General features: G+C 41.3%; 1 protein-coding gene across 1 annotated transcript in view; it reads right to left on the bottom strand.

Annotated features, from left to right (window-relative positions):
• The window catches only part of SEMA5A (semaphorin 5A), a 1,998,383-nt gene that overhangs the window by 376,937 nt on the left and 1,604,957 nt on the right, over positions 1-16,489 (bottom strand). The window contains exon 16 of the mRNA XM_086965275.1: positions 188-335. Coding sequence (XP_086821401.1) covers positions 188-335 — 148 coding nt within the window. The remainder of the gene's footprint in view (positions 1-187; positions 336-16,489) is intronic.

Here is a 16,489-nt window from a genome sequence, read left to right as displayed (position 1 = left end):
AAGCATTTAATCCTCTGGGTAGTTTTCTTTCTCATTCCGCTTCACTATTTATATCTCCTTGTTAGCAGTGTTAAAACTGCAGGTGTAGGAAAAACATATCATTTTGCTATATGCAATGCAGTAAAACCAAGATCCAATTAAAAAGAAAAAAGAGCAGAGCTGGAAAGAGAACAAATTAGTTTCTTACCACATTGCAACCAACACAGTCAGGCCCATTTTCACAAGTCCTACGGCGAGCCTGAATCCCTCCTCCGCACGGGACTGTGCAACGTTCCCAGAGACCCCAGCCTGACCAGTACATATGTGGCGGGCAAGGCAAGTGCTCATTGCAATACCTAGGCACAATGAAAACAAAGATACACTTAACACAAAAAAGTTTAACAATGGCTAGACTTGTTACTTGACATGCAACATCCCAACCATGGAGCTGATCAACCATTCACCATTATTCATCAGTACCGCTGGTCAGAATTATTTACCTGCACTTTAATCTACATTTCCAGTGACCTCATTTACTACATAAGTTAACTGCATTTCTGTCGTGCATAGGCATGCAGCCATCAATGTCACTGATTCACAGTAAAACATGTCAATAAAGTTTTTGTTATAAGAAATTTCAGGACTCCATCTGTCAATTTAGTTTTAACCAACTTCATTTGCATTGATTTCTGTTGAAAAATTATGATTGTAATTATTACTAAAGACTTTAACCGCTTTACATGCTACTTTACGTGCACTAAATAATTAAATAATTGAACTCACTACCCTAGACGAGCAGGGTCGGAGTAGGTCTCAAGGAGGACACTATTCTGCATGCAAAAATCTCATATGTGATCCACTCTGCTTTAAGCTTCAAGGAGCCTGAAGTTACACATCTTGGGATCATTATCCAGGTTAAGGTACAATTAACGATTCATTTTGACCGGACCTTTTGACGTTTCACCATGAAAATACAAAAATTAGAAGGAATGAAGTCGATTTTGTAGTGTAGTTAGATATTTCGGGTCCTGATGAAATGCTACTAGATCCGATTGGACTTACATAGGCGAGAAACATGTTGACCATATTCTAGATTATACATTGGTTAGTCTTATTATGACCTTTGTATCCTGTATATGCACCATATTTTTTTACTACGGTAGTAAATTCAATCAATAAAGTTATTTGACAATAAGCAGCACTATACCTATTTTAAACCACTGCTGTTAAAATTCTTTCACACACTACAAAAATGACCACCCTTTCACCCCCACTTCGTCCTTCGGCATATACAAAAAGATCTCTGGAAAAGAACCCGCTCATGGGCCCTCGTCCAGCATTGCACCGCCGGCTCCATGAGGAGCTTGCTCAATGATGAAGCATGACACCCCCTGGTGTGTAAGAGGGCACTCGCTCATAATGGAGCACTCCCTCTTACTAGAACACTAGCATCACTTCATCTACCCCTTCTCCTTGGTTTCACAGGAACAGCACAAAACCCATTCTTGGAAATAATAATATTGCCAGGCAGGGTTCACTTGACCACAGGCTTTGGTTACAATTGTCTATTGAAAGATGGAAGTGCATTTTCAGAGATTATCTACACAGGAGTATAAGGAACCTGCAATTGGTCTGTTTGGTAAAGCACCTAATTTGAGTTCAAGTCTATAAGAAATGTGCTAATAGTAACCCACGTAAGCTGTAATTGCTTGATGACAACAATGTCTTTGCAAATAGCTCTTGTGCATGGTTCATCATACATTTGTATAGTTTTAGTGCAACAGGCGCAACTTAGGCACTTTTTACTACATTTATAGTAAAATTACATTTATGTTCCAACGGTTTGGAAGATCTTTACTCTGGGCCGGTGTCTAAAATGGCTAGTTAAGGGAATTTGCAGATGGTGCAAGAAAGCCTAAGAAACTATCATGCACATCATTTGCATATGCCCATCAATCCTGAACAAGCAACAATATCTTCTATGCCAACCCTTTAACAACCTGGGGAGCGAACATGCCGGCTAGCCAGCATCGCACCCTTCACCATCTGGCAGGCATCCCATGGTGCCTGCCAGACAGAGCAGGGATTTACAGGGGGCGACCTGGGTACCCCCTCGGTGACAAACCGGAGGCTGCGGAGGCAAGGGAACCCTGCTAGGGGCCGTCAAAGCCGCTTTCTGACAGCCTTTCCGTGCCTGCTCTTCGGAGACCGAAAGGCTGTCAGAAACCAACATAGTAATCCCAGTGGGGAAAACGCCGCCAATAGGCGATTACTGTGCGGGTCCCACCGGCCCGAAGACTCTGAGAGCCGGTCGTAACCGTATCGAAAGGCCCGCCTAGTTTACGCTCCAACCGCGGACATCATAATTCGGCAGTTGAACTGCAAACCGACAGTGCAGGTTGGAAAGACTCCGACCGCAGTCCGAAAGCTTCTGACTAGTCGTTCGAGATTTTCCGACCAACATTGTAATCGGCCCTTTGTGTTTTGCAAATATTCAGTTCCATTCGCAATGTTTCTGACAATTAGGCAATTTTACCTGAATATACATTAAAATAAGAAGTGCAATTTTGTCCTTTTCAGCTGTCATTCAATGTTAAAGTAACATATTGATTCGCAGCGCTACTTGATGTATCGTTTTGTGAGAAAGCATGCTCCGTTTTTAAAGATAAATGTTTAGGTTGCACAAATCCCAATTCATGTGTTGTTTGAATGTAAAATATGGTGTTGCTGAAAAGATGAATCTTGACTGACAGAGAGTCAAGAGAGCAGTAAATTCCAGAAGTGGGCACACTGTATATATTTTCCAAAAATAAACCTGTGAAAAAGCAATTCTACGTAGATATGAGGGTAGACCAATTCAAATTCAAAACTATTATTAGTGCAAATGCCATCAAAACAATTACATATATGTCATTGTACAATCCATCTTTAAGTTTACAAAGAAAATAAGAGCATGAAACGAAGTTGAAAGATTATGCCCATTGGCTGTGTTATAAACAAGAAACATCAATTAAGATATTGCATCCATGGGTAGCATTTTTGATATTACTTTTTTTTAGTCTGTATACAAATCTTTATGATTTGACCAATGAGTCTTATATTATGCACCAATCAATAACTCTAAATGCAGATGTCCCTTTACACTCTAACGACTAGATGTCTTACTTTGATCCTGCTCAAAGAGTTAGACTTCTGAGGAAATCCATTCTCATTCATCTGACAATTCTTAATTTGATTCTGCCTTTTGGAGACTTTGCTTAACTTCTCTCATGAATTTTTCCACTTTCTTAGCTTGGCATATTAGGAACTCTTCCCTTCAAGGGATTTGTATTTGCCAGATTTTGCTTTATGACAATTTTTAGCATTTTTCTTTGTATTTGCTGATTTTTCCTTTCTTTGAGTTGTATATTGACAACAAATATGTACTGATCATTTATCTTCGATAAACTTTGGTGATTCGAATTTGTATCTTTGCTAATCTTTTAACATACCTTCATGGTTTGCAAATCTAGTACTTACTGTCATCCTTGTGGGACCTAATTTTCTACACTGTTATTGATGTATTGCTGATTTGTAGATGTTAAACCTCAGGACTGACTAAAGGTTCACCCCCTTGAGTTTCAGCTTGTACTGGAGTTTGCAACATTAATCTACACGGTGCAACACTTGTTGAAATACTTTTCAAACCTTCAAATATTGGTTGAGTCAATTGCTATTTTTAGGCAGACACAAACCAGCATTTCTCATTGGTTCAGATTAATTTTTCTCATTTGTGGTATCATATTATATTATTGGTTAATTGTTAGTGCAGGAACATTGAAGCTTCATGGCACTTGTATAACGGGATTACAGAAACTAAGCTGCGTTATTTCCTGAATAGCTAAGCTGTTACCTGTTTCCCTAAAAATATTAAAGGATGGCTCTAGTCATAAGTATTGCAGAAAGGAGTTACAAACCTTGGCAGCAGCAACAGCGAATGCCCGGTCACTGTAATGGAACGTTTTTACCTAGAAATAGGTAGCAAGGTCAAGGAATTTGACTATAGAAAGTGTGAGGACTAGGCTAATGGCAATGACATTTTAAGAAAAGGACAAGAACCTAGATACATAGCTTTATGAATGATGATCATTGATTTGAAGATGACATACTTCCTCATAGGAAGACAATGCAATTTTTCTAAGATAGGCAAGATCACTGCCACTTAGGAGCTCAGGTAATCAAGCATACTACAGCATTCTGAATCAGTTGTATTTGTGTTAACAAATTAAATAAATAGAATTGCTGTTGTCAAGGTGAGACTAAAAGAAGGCATTTGTTACCGATACGTGGTGATCTTTTTCAATAAAAGGAAGAATATACTATAGTGGTTTAAAGTGAAAGAAGCAAGAGCTAAAAACCTTGCTAACATATTCATTCAAGAAATAAATTGGAATCATCCAGATACCCAAGTTTGGAACCATAGATGACAATGCAGGACAGGGTCTATGATATCCAGCCAATCCAATAGTTCTGCTGAAATGTCACTTGATGGTACTATGAGTAGCTTCATTTTGGTGGGTTGAATTCAATAGTCCTGGCCCCTTTGATATACCTCTGTAAAAAACTGTTGTTCAGAGATTTTCATTTTTGATTTGTGTTTTGTATCATTAGAGAAGTAATTTAGCTACAGTAGATTTTGGTGATCTGGTCCGATGACATTTTTAACAACCATTTACAATGCATTAGGTCTTGCAACTGCGAGTTTTGGAGCTATTGGCATCGTAAATGACAAATATTTTTTAAAAAGTAAAAGCCATTGTAATTTATAATTAAAAGCATCACCTATTGCATAGCAGAGTGCAGTGTTTATGAAGACGGTGCAGTGCTTGTTAGTCACTACATCAGAATTCCAAAAGTCAACAAAACGGAATCTATACACTACAACAACCAACTGTGATGTGAAGTTTGCTGCAGAATAAGGTCACATCAAGGCCATAACTGACAACCATATTTTCAATAAAGCAGAAATTCACAACCTTACCCAATGTTCAACTCTACAGAAAAACCTCTCAAACTCCCCACAGCCTGTGCAATAAATATCTGGTGTGTTGACTAAACACATTGTTGTGGGCTCACCTACAGACAGTCCGAGCAGATGACAGAATACGGCAGGCTGCAGCGCCACGGGTCACTCTTTCCTTACTTGCACCTGTGTGTTGTGGGGTGGCTGACTGTGCATCTACACAGCAGCACCAAGCATACTGGGAATTGTAGTCCTGTACATCTAATGGCAAAGGTTAAACTTTAAGCTTCAGCATGCTTGAACCTCTCGTCCCCCTTCCCACCCTCTCATGTGCTGCGTACATACCAAGAGTAATTCTGACAAAAAAATGGTTTTAATATAGTATTTTCATATAAAAGTTTTGTTGTTTGCAGACACTGTATAACAAGTGTTATCCAAATGAATGATACACAATTTACCGAGCCGAGAAGGATTTATAGTGGAGGTGGCCTTGCAAGGATTTACAGAAATCACCTGCAGGTCTGATCGTATGTCAGCAGTGAGCGTTTAACTCTTCGAGATACTTTGCAGGCTGCATCTCCACCTGAAGAAATCATAATTTGAATTTTCTTGTTGGATATATTCTGCTTCTGAACATAACATCATCACAAGGGCACCAGAATGAGACTAGGGAACATTATCTACTATGCAACAATGGTTCCTTTTAGAAATCGTACACATTTATTTTTTACTTTTTTAAATGTAAGGACCAGCTAATGGTCCGGAAGTACTTAGAGTAGGGAGCCTCCACCAGGATTCCCCTTGGGGGGAGGGAAAGGGGGTCCCAGAGACCCCCTCAGACAATCCACTGCAGGCAGGTGCAGGCACTCTTTGCAGCCGCCTAAGGGCAGCCTCCACTCCCTCCTTCAAAAGGCAGGTCCGGTTGCAGCTGCAAGTGAAACGTGGACCTGCTGAGTCAAAAATTCGGTCTGCCTTTCCCTAATGCACTATTCCTCCCACAACACTGTCCCCTCCCCAATCAACCCGGTAGAAGCAAGATGGCAGCTGCCATGGGGTCAGGGCATTCACTGTAATAGGGTGCACTGACCAGTTCTGCACCCAGTTAAAGGCGCACCGCATATTAGAGCAGTACACCCCATGCAGAATAAAGGGTGGGAGATTCTTCCTAGAGCTGCTTGTAGTTTTCACTCCAGCCGTGAGTGAGTGAGTTGCAGGGCTGGCATTCAGTGGTGCGAGGTCGTCCAGGATCAGTGTCTCTCCAGTTGGAGTGTGAATCCATTCCTTCCCTGTCTGCGAATGGAGCCCTGGTTGTCGGTAGGTTTTTGGATTACCAAGGTGCTGATTGGGTTTGCATTTGCGGGTTTTTCTGTGGCCATGGATCTTTAAAGTGTTTTCCAGGAATGTGTTCGAGGTGCTGAGGAGGACGCGAGCATTGGAGGTTGGTGGGTGGTAGTGAGATGAGAGATGCGTTTGCACTGTAGAGTGTTATGTTATGTTATTAAATTTTGTATAGCGCACAGATGCCGCAGCCAAGAGGCGTCCCGGCGCTTTTGGAGATAGAAGACATAACACAACAGTAATGACCAAAACACAGAGCTATACAGCAGAGAATAAATGGGTTTTTAATTGTTTCCTGAACTGAAACAAATCGTGGATGGAACGAAGTGAAGCAGGCAACGAGTTCCATAGAGTAGCCGCCATCACCGAGAAAGAGCGTCCACCCATTCTGGACTTTTTAAAACGAGGAACAATGGCCAAATTAGACCCTGCAGACCGAAGAGCTCTTGCGGGGACATAGTGGAGGATGGTCTGGGTGAGAATGGGGGGGAGGCCAAATTGAGAATTTTAAAAGTGAGGCACAAAGCCTTGAACTTAATTCTTTGGCCTACTGGGAGCCAGTGAAGGTCACGGATAGTACTGCGAGCTGAAACAAATTTGGGGAGGCCGACCAGCATCCTAGCCGCCGAATTTTGTACCCGCTGAAGACGGGCAAGCTCAGCTTGATTAACACCCAGAAACAGAGAACTGGCGTAGTCCAATCTGGTCAACACCAGAGCTTGGACTATGATCTGCCTGGTGTCCGCGTCAAAAAATTTAAAAATAGGCCGTAGGCTTTGTAGAGCGCCGAAGCAGGTTCCTGCAACACGTTTAATGTGGGGAATAAAAGACAATTGATTGTCAAGCCAGACGCCCAAATTTCTGACTTCGGTTACAGGAGTAGGAACAGGACCCAATTCAGAAGGCCACCATTGGTCTCCCCAGAGCTCGCTGTCTCTACCGAAGAGAATGACCTCCGTCTTGGTGGCATTGAGTTGTAAGCGATTGTTCGCCATCCAGCCGGCGACCGCTTTGAGGGCTGCCTGAAAGGTGGGGGCGTTCATATTAGAATCGCCATTGAGTGACACCGCCAATTGTGTGTCATCGGCGTATGACACTATTGTAAGCCCAGAACTAGCAGCTACCTGCGCCAGCGGTGCAACATACAAATTAAAAAGGGTGGGGCTGAGGGCCGAGCCCTGTGGCACTCCCTGCAGAATGGGGCGAGGGGCAGAGATGTAGGGAGGAGTAGAAACTTTAAAGGTTCGACCCGTAAGAAATGATCGAAACCATTCAAGCGCCTGTTCTCCGACTCCTGCCTCAGCGAGGCGATGTAAAAGGATGTGGTGGGAGACCGTGTCAAACGCGGCACTTAGATCCAATAGGATCAGTGCCGCCGTCTGACCTTGGTCAAGTATATTCCTGATGTGCTCCACCACCGCCAAAAGAGCAGTCTCGGTACTATGACCGGCTCGAAACCCATTCTGGAATGGATGAATGGAGAAAGCCCAGACGGGTCTTAGGGATTCTTGTCCGGCTTTGGGTGGATCTCAAGGTGTAGGATCAGAATTAGGCTGATGGGGATGGTCCGCCCAGTGCAGTATTATGGGTGGTTTGCTCTGGATGGTGGATAATGTCAAGAGGAACGGATGTGGCATTGGGTGATCTGGTGGTGAGCACGTGAACATCACCTATTGCCAGTTATACAACTGGGTAAGGAATGTGCCCTACTCCAAGTGATACACAGTCTGGTACACGGCACATAACATGGACTGTGAGCATGGAACTGGAGGCCCATGCTCCCAAGGGGCCTGGGAGCCCACCCTGAACTCCCAAGGGGCCTGGAGCCCCATTTTGAACTCCCTTGGCCACGGAAACCCCATTCTAGTCTCCCTTAGGCCCACACAGTTTATTCTGGGCTGGTTTATGTCCTGAAGCACAATTCTAGACTCTCTGGCATGTGGAACCCATTTGTCCCCTGGACCCATGAAAGCCACTGTGGACTCAGATGGGCCCCGGAACAAGCCCAGTCACGGCATTCTTGACATAGAATCCTAGCTCGGGGATTAAGTTGTGGCCTATGCTGTCTGGAGTATACAAGGAGGTAATATCACTCATGTGGATCTGTTATTACATTTCCCACAGCTCACTTGGAGATGAAGACCTGAAGACCCAGGCTCTCTTATTGTACCTCAGTACATCAAACACCTACAGAAGCGTCAGTAACACTCAACCCAGACTTAACAGCAGTGGTAAAACTTCACACAGCTGTAAACTGGCAAGCACCTCGAGGTGACGGACACTGGTGGGCACCTCCAATCAAAACCCAGACGTGTGCACATGCCCTCAAGCTTTTAGAGATCAACACAAACCGGGCGTGCTCACAAACGGCAGGGGCTCCGTGTGCTAGCAAGAACCTGGAACACAGACCGGCAGTGCACACAAGCGGAGCTCCGTGTGCTAGCACAAACCTGGAAAACAAACTGGCGGTGCTCCATGTGCTAGCACAAACCTGTAACTCATACCGGCGGTGCTCCGTGTGGTAACACGAACCTGTAACACTGACCCCCCTGCACACAAGCGGGACTCCATGTGCTATCATGAAACTGGAGGCTTTGAAAGATAAGCGACTGGGCGATGGGGCGGAGTTAGCACTGGTCTGCGTTGTATCGCAGGACTGCATAAAGCAAGCAATGGTTAATCCCACAATGGCTCATGGCACTGCACCCCCTGCACACAACAGAAGCAGTAGAGACCAGTGTAAACATACGGAGGCGAAAAGATAAGTAAAAGAATAGTTAAGGCAGATTTACTCCTGTCGCGTATCAAAGCGCCAACTCGTAACTTTTGCTTAATAAGGAGAAAGATATTCAAAGTTTACTGAGCAAGGTCAAAGCCAATAGCCATGGATTTTGTATAGTAAAGACCGACTCGTTCTCACATGGACACATACATTAAAAAATATGAATGTACCATGATCTCTGAGCAGCAACGTAACTGCCAGCCTTCAGTTGAATTTGCACTCTTTGAGAAAGCAAATTACGTTTTAAAGCCACTCTTGAGGGCTGTCTATGGGTTCACACTCAGTGAGATCAGAGAAATAATGGTCAACATTTATGAAACTGTATTGTTCCATAATAATGAAATTAAGATTTTTCTGGTGAGAATGTACAATGTCATGAACCACTTATGGTGTTCTCAGCTGATTTTCCTCTTGAAGTTCTTGCTGCCAGAATAAGATCACTGGATGCTGTAAAATAGCAAGAACCATTTTAAGAAACCTCTTGAAAGATTTAGATTTTGGACTTAATGACAAATTGTGCGATGCCCAGAGCTCAGAAAATCATGGGAGTCAACAAAAATGCCCGATGTTGTCTTAAATCTTTTTACATCGTTGTTTAATTTTACCAAAGCAAAACTATTACAAAATAAAGTTCTTGAGTTCGGAACAGAAGCCAACAATAATTATGATGGCTTTGAATATATAAGAGAAGAAGTGGAAGACAATCCAATGAACCAACAGGCTTATTCTATACAATGTTACCGTATTTTCAAAATCATGTTTTATGAATTACATTATGGCAAAAAGAAAACTCTGCTACACAAGATGACTGCCCATGCAATATATGACAAAAGCAAAAGTAGAGAGCTAATCACTTCAATTATTAGGATTAGTCTATCAACAAGTTATAGTGACATAGTACGGAGCAGGACTTTGTTAGAAGCTCATGCTGGAAAATCTTGTGGTTCCGACAGCAAACCACTATCAAGACACTTTACCTGGAAAGGATTTACAATTGCTTTTCTTGATAATTTACTGCCATGGTGCTTTTTCAAGACTGTACCAATAAAGTAGCTACTGGAAAACATGCTGTATCAGCTGTAGGCATAAACAAACAAAGCTACAAATTTATACCCCACCTACCTTGCTAACGTGTGCAAAATCACTAAAAGCCATCAACATGTCCCAGTCTACCAGAAAGTTTCAAAGTGGCTAAGGACATGGATCTTCTTTTACCTGATACTGCATTCTGCAAAGCTAATTTCACTGAGTTTTTTATATCGCTTATTCGGTGACTGAAGGATAAAGAAAGGCCAGTTCCTCAGTGGGCTGGAAATCATGCTCTGATCTTCCAGAATACCGCCTAACTGAAGAAGGTTGGGCTTTTACTAGTGATACCATCTCCAGTCACGAACTAAACAACAGAATACACAGCTCTAAAGAAATTCCTAAATGTGCGTGCTTAGCTTGAAGACCAGCCTATCCTGCCAATTTTCTGCAATGAAGGTGTTTTTCATATGGTAGCTGACATGTCTGTCAGCAATCGAGTAGAATATGATGTTCTTTATTCAATAATGGGTGTTTTCCACATGAAAAACGTTGCGTTGTGGAATGCAGGAAGGTATCCCAGTGCACGTGCATAGACAATAGCCTTATTGAGGCTAAAATCTTTGGAAGCAAAACTGTTAGGTTTTGCCTGTCTTATCTCAGAAGTGAACTAAGCACATGGTGCACTTCATTCAAAAGACATAATGTGAAGCTAGGCAATGTTCAATACACTCAGTTCAACATTAGAAAATCGGAAAACCAAGTTTGTAGAGTTTGTCAAAAAGTGTAAAGAAAAATCAGAACTTTGCAAGTACTGGAGAAACGTTTTAGACATGATATATCTAGTAAAAAACTTGGCACATGCTGATCGGGAAGGTGATTGAGAGGTGCACGTGAAGACTGTGGAGTCCCTGATTACTGTGTTTCTCGAATTTGATTTAATAAACTACCTGAGATATGGGTCCTGTTATATGGAAAGAGTGAAGAAGCTAGAGGTGAAAAAAACATACCTATAAAGACAGAGAGGGAAGGTTTAATGCTGTGGCTCCAGATATGAAACTTGAACAGATGATCCAGAGATCACAGAATAGCTCCAAGGGAATTGTTGGTCAGGTATGTAAAAGTGAATATGTTGCTCAATGCCAGCTAGTTTACCATGAAGTTTTTCCTATTTGCAATGTTTTCCGAGAGAAGACAAATTCAAAATTAATGGATCATCATGAAACTGTTCTTCACCACAAACTTGTGGGAAAGAGAGGACAAATTTGTATTAAACATGTTGACAGCCTTCTTCATTTCATGCAGCAGCAAGGAAACCCCTTTCAAATGACTGATCCTGTGTGAATACACAACTTTGGAACCAATCAATGTGTGGATAATGATATAAAGACGCATCTACTAAAGTGGATCACAACTATATGTGGATCTGAAGCAGGAGAGATTTGTATTGAAAGAGAAAATCTCTTTAATGAAATCCCTAAAGCTAAACTTCCACGCTTTAATTGCCATAGTACGAGTTTTGTACAACCAGCCACTACAAAACAGATTACAAAAAAACAACTTTCGCTAGCACATAGAGAGATGTTACACCAAAAGAAAGGGGTGAATTTATCAAGGACATTCTGTTCCATGATCTTCTTCCAACAAGTCCATTATATGATGGAGATGCTACAACCAATACAGCAAAGCACAAACTCGGACAAGAGCATGAAAAAAAAATTCAACTGAAGAATTTCAATTCGAAAAGGCGTCCTCGATGAACACTGCAGTTGTTGTGGACTATATATCCCAATTGCAAATGGTCAAGATTTTATCCATGCAAAACTTCGGAGAGGTTGTTCAGACTGTTCCATAGATATCAACGTCAGTGTGCACCTTGAACGAACTACACATTGTCTTTAACAGTTATCTTGAACAATTTGTCAAAGAATGTGAGAGAATCAGACAAATGTCTACAAGTGGAACAATTGGCCTTGCCTGCATCAAAAATTCAGCACCTATAACTGGTCATCAACATCAAACAAGATGAACTTGAAGATGTTAAGTCGCCAAAACATTTCCAATTTTTGCAAGTGGAATAATTGTCAATGAGGAGTTGGTGCCTGTAGAGATATATTCAAAAGGTACAGGCCTTATTGTTCAAGAACTTAAAGCAAATTGGTGGAAGCTGACCTTCATGTTGTGCCACATGTTGAGTGGGCTATTCAAAATGGTTCCATTCGAGTCATTATGCTGTCGAATGACACAGATGTTATTATTGTGCTACTTAGATTTGTTGCAATGTTCATAAGACAAGTATTGTTAGAGTTGTGAATAAGTTATGGAACAGGCATGAAAAGAGACTTAATCCTGCTTCATATTCTGTACAAGAAACCTGACCCAGAGATACCCACTGTTCTTATCAAGGCACATATTCTTACGGGTGATGACACAATGAGCAAAATTGGAACACAGCTTGGAGCTTTATCTGCTTAGCATGTGAAGTTTCTAAAAGGATTTTCTGAGACAGAAGAATAATGTGATTTTAAAGACAAATGTTAGATCTGGCATTTTTGGCGTGTTTTCCCCTGTCTTTTTTGCTTCTGACCTCCTGTTTTTGACTGTGTGCTGCATTTTGTTTTTGCAGGTTTCAGAACTCTGGGCACTTTACCACTGCTGATCAGTGCTAAAGTGCAAGTGCTCCCTCTGCAAATTGTGATTCTGATAGTTTATCCATGATTGGCATATTTGTTTTACTGGTAAGTCCCTAGTAAACTGCACTATGTGTGCCCAGGACCTCTAAACCAAATGCTGCTAGTGGGCCTGCAGCACTTGTGGTGCCACCCACATAAACAGCCCTGCAACCATGTGTCTGACCTGCGGTTGATAAACCAAAGATTCACTGTGGGGCTTCCAAAGAATCGACACAGTGTCTGCCGTGTAACTGAAAGATCACCGCAGCCCGAGTCCTGATCACAGACTATCCAACGTCTGAGGCACAAGCTTCAACCCCCAGGCAGGCCCTGCTGTGCAGCTAAAGAAATTGGCATATCACCTGCCACGTGGCTAAACAAAAAATACAGTGTATGTTTCACCACCACCACCACCACAACACCCCTACACAACCGGATTTTTAACACATCATACCTGTGCGCCAAGTTCTTCATCGTTGTTGCCCAGCAGTAAAGAACCAAGGCTGCGTGTTCGAAAACTAAAGCATCCCCTCCCCTGATAGTAAGGAACCGACGTTTCACCTCCTCTGACAGTCAGGAACCAATGCATCACCTCCCCTGAGCTGCAGTAAGGAACAGATGCATCAACTCCCATGGCAGCAAGGAACTGATGCATCACCTCCTCCGGAAGTAAGGAACTAAGGGCCAGATGTATCAAGATACCGTTTTGCGAATCCTAAATAGCGATTTTTTGCGAATCGCTATTTAGAATTCGCAAAACGGTATGTATGTACAAAATCGCTATTTTTTAGCGATTCCTTATTATTCTTTATTTGCGAATTTGCATTCTGCGAATTCGCAAATAAAGAATAATTTCCAATGCATTCCTATGGGCCAGGAGGCCCATAGGAATGATAGTGCAATAATTCTCAAATTGCGAATTCGCAATTTGCTAAACGCAATTTGGGAATTATTTCAAGGGTGCAGGGGTGTCTCAAAGACACCCTGCTGCACCCCTGAAATCTACATGTGTGTGCATGTGGCACACATACATGCCCTATGGGCATGTATGTGTGTCACATGCCACCCTCACAAATGCCAAATAGGGCATTTTTAAAAGAAATCGCAAATTACCACCAAGTACAAGTTGGTGGTAATTTGCGATTACTTAACTCAAAATCGCAATTTCAAAATGTGTCATATATATCATTTAAGGAATCGCAAAATTTGCGATTCCTTAAATGCTATGGCAAAATAAGGAATCGCAAATAATTGTGATTCCTTAAATTGCGATTTTTTCATACATCTGAAAAAATGCAAATCAGCCGTTTGCGAGTCACAAAGGCCGAAATTCCAAAGGGGCATATTACCAACAACTAGCGATAATTATCGCTAAGTTGGCTTAACGGCAATAATTTTATCGCCGTGTAGCGACGATTTTTATCGCTTAGGAGCCTTGATATTATCAAGGTTTATCTCCTAAGCGATAAATATCGGCTGAAATGCATGAATATCGCTGAAAAGTTAGCGATATTCATGCATTACCGAACAAATGCTCTTAGCCATGTTATCCACCTCCCATTGGATAACATGGCTAAGAACTGCTCAGGGCAGGTGTTAGCTTTTGGAGATATTCGCGCTTATCGCGAATATCTCCAAAAGTTTGTAATAGGAGATAGCGATGTTAGCGACTGTTTCCAGTCGCTAACATCTTGGCACGCCCACTTTGCATGTCATTAGTGATAAATATCACTGACATGCAAAGTGGGGCCCAAGATGGTCGCTATCTCCTACTAGCTCTGGCTAACTGGTGTTAGCGACAGCTAGGTAATAGGGAGATAATTTTATCTCCGCTTTCTTGGCTTTTAAAGCCAAAAAAGCTGAGATAAACCCCCTTGATAATATGCCACTTACACCTCACTTTGCTTTTCCAGCGCCTCACCTCCCCTGCACCTGTTTTTGTCTCTGATTTTGATACATTCCTGTTACTTTGTGATAAAAGTGATTAATCTATAGTTTCCTATGGACTGAACTATTTTGCATATTTCAAAAGGGATATCTTGGCTTGTGTATGTTAGACTTTTGTCATTGTGGTCTTGTTTGGTTCAGATAAGTATCGGTTAATTTATTTAAACTGGTGTGGTGTCATTTTGTAGTGTTTTCACTGTGTTACTGTGTCTTTATATACAAATGCTTTACACATTGCCTCTGAGATAAACCTGACTGCTTGTTCCAAGCTGCCAAGGGGGTGAGTAGGGGTTATTTTGGGGATGTGTAACTCGCTTATCCTGACTAGTATAAGGGTGCCTATTTGCACAGGGTGCAATCCACTGCCACCTAGATCTCTAACTATGTAGAAAAAATACCTTGTGCATGTGCGGAAAATGAGTTCTGACTGTCACACATTTGATGATCTTTGGTACAGTGAATTCAAGAGATCAGTCTTGCTAAGTGACCTTCCACCAACTTCACATTCTGTATGTGGACACATTAAAAGAGTGTTCTACTTCATCAGAAGATGTGTAAATGTTTTGGATATGCAGAGAAAGATCCACGTGAATTTGGTGAGGAAGATATTGATGGGGTGTTAAAAGCTAAGAAATATCTAAAGCCTCTATCCACGGAACTTACAAGTAAATGTACTTGCAAAACCTGAGCTGCTAAACATGTCCCTGTTGATATGTTCTTCTCAAATGTTCAACATTCTGCAAATGTACCACAAGCGATTGCCGAAACAAATACATAAAGTGAAGTATGAAAATGTGTCTAAGACAGGAGTGCTAAACGTAAATTTTTTTTCATAAACATTGTTCAGTGTACACATTAAAGGATTAAAAAACATTATTATTTGTTTGATTTCTATACATGTCTCTTCTTCCTCTATTATAGCCACCATTTTGGAAAATGGCGTAAAGATTGCCCAGAAGAGTTATTTTCTGTCTCTATAAGACTATTTGACCCCAAAACCTCTGTTTTGACACCAAAATGAAGGATATAGATGTCATGGTTCCTGACACATTGCATCATCTCTGCAACACATCTGCCATTCTTTAAAATGTCGGCAAGAAAAAATCGGCCCAGATCATCAGTGTCTACCAAAGCTAAATCTCTAATAATCCAAAAACGCAAATCAAAAATGAAAATCTCTGGAAAACAATTTTTTTTACAGAGGTACATCAGGGGGCTGGGATCATAATGAAGTTGAATGGCGTCCACCATCTCATAAACCATAAACTATGTGCCAAAGTAGATGTATCAGCAGAATTTTGTGCAAATTGTTGAATCAAATATTATAAACTGGTATAGGCCTTAATAGCATTATCTGATCAATTAACTTTCACAGAAATATTGAAATAGTGTGAATAGTTGTAGGTATTTTTTTGCAAAAATTAGGCAGTAGTTATATTTACTTTCTAAAACCATATTCGACACTGGAGGCAAAGAACAATTCTAACTGGTAACTAATTGTTACCTTGCATAAAACCATGCAAAATGGGCGAAAGAAATGTAATGGCATATTTTAATATGCAACCATACACTTCCAATAAAAACTTTAAAGACGTGATCCCTGAAAGATGTTTAAACTATTATTAAAATGAACTATATTGTAACCTTAAGAATAACATTTTAAGTATTGTGCAATTACTTAACAAGACGTCTACAACTTAAATAAATGCGAGATTATTACAAATCCTTGTTGCAGTCATCCAA

Source organism: Lissotriton vulgaris, chromosome 4_1 (assembly GCF_964263255.1).
Source record: "Lissotriton vulgaris chromosome 4_1, aLisVul1.2, whole genome shotgun sequence".
Taxonomy (NCBI): Eukaryota; Metazoa; Chordata; class Amphibia; order Caudata; family Salamandridae; genus Lissotriton; species Lissotriton vulgaris.
The sequence above is the reverse complement of the archived record's forward strand: the minus strand, read 5'-3'. Positions and strand labels throughout refer to the sequence as shown.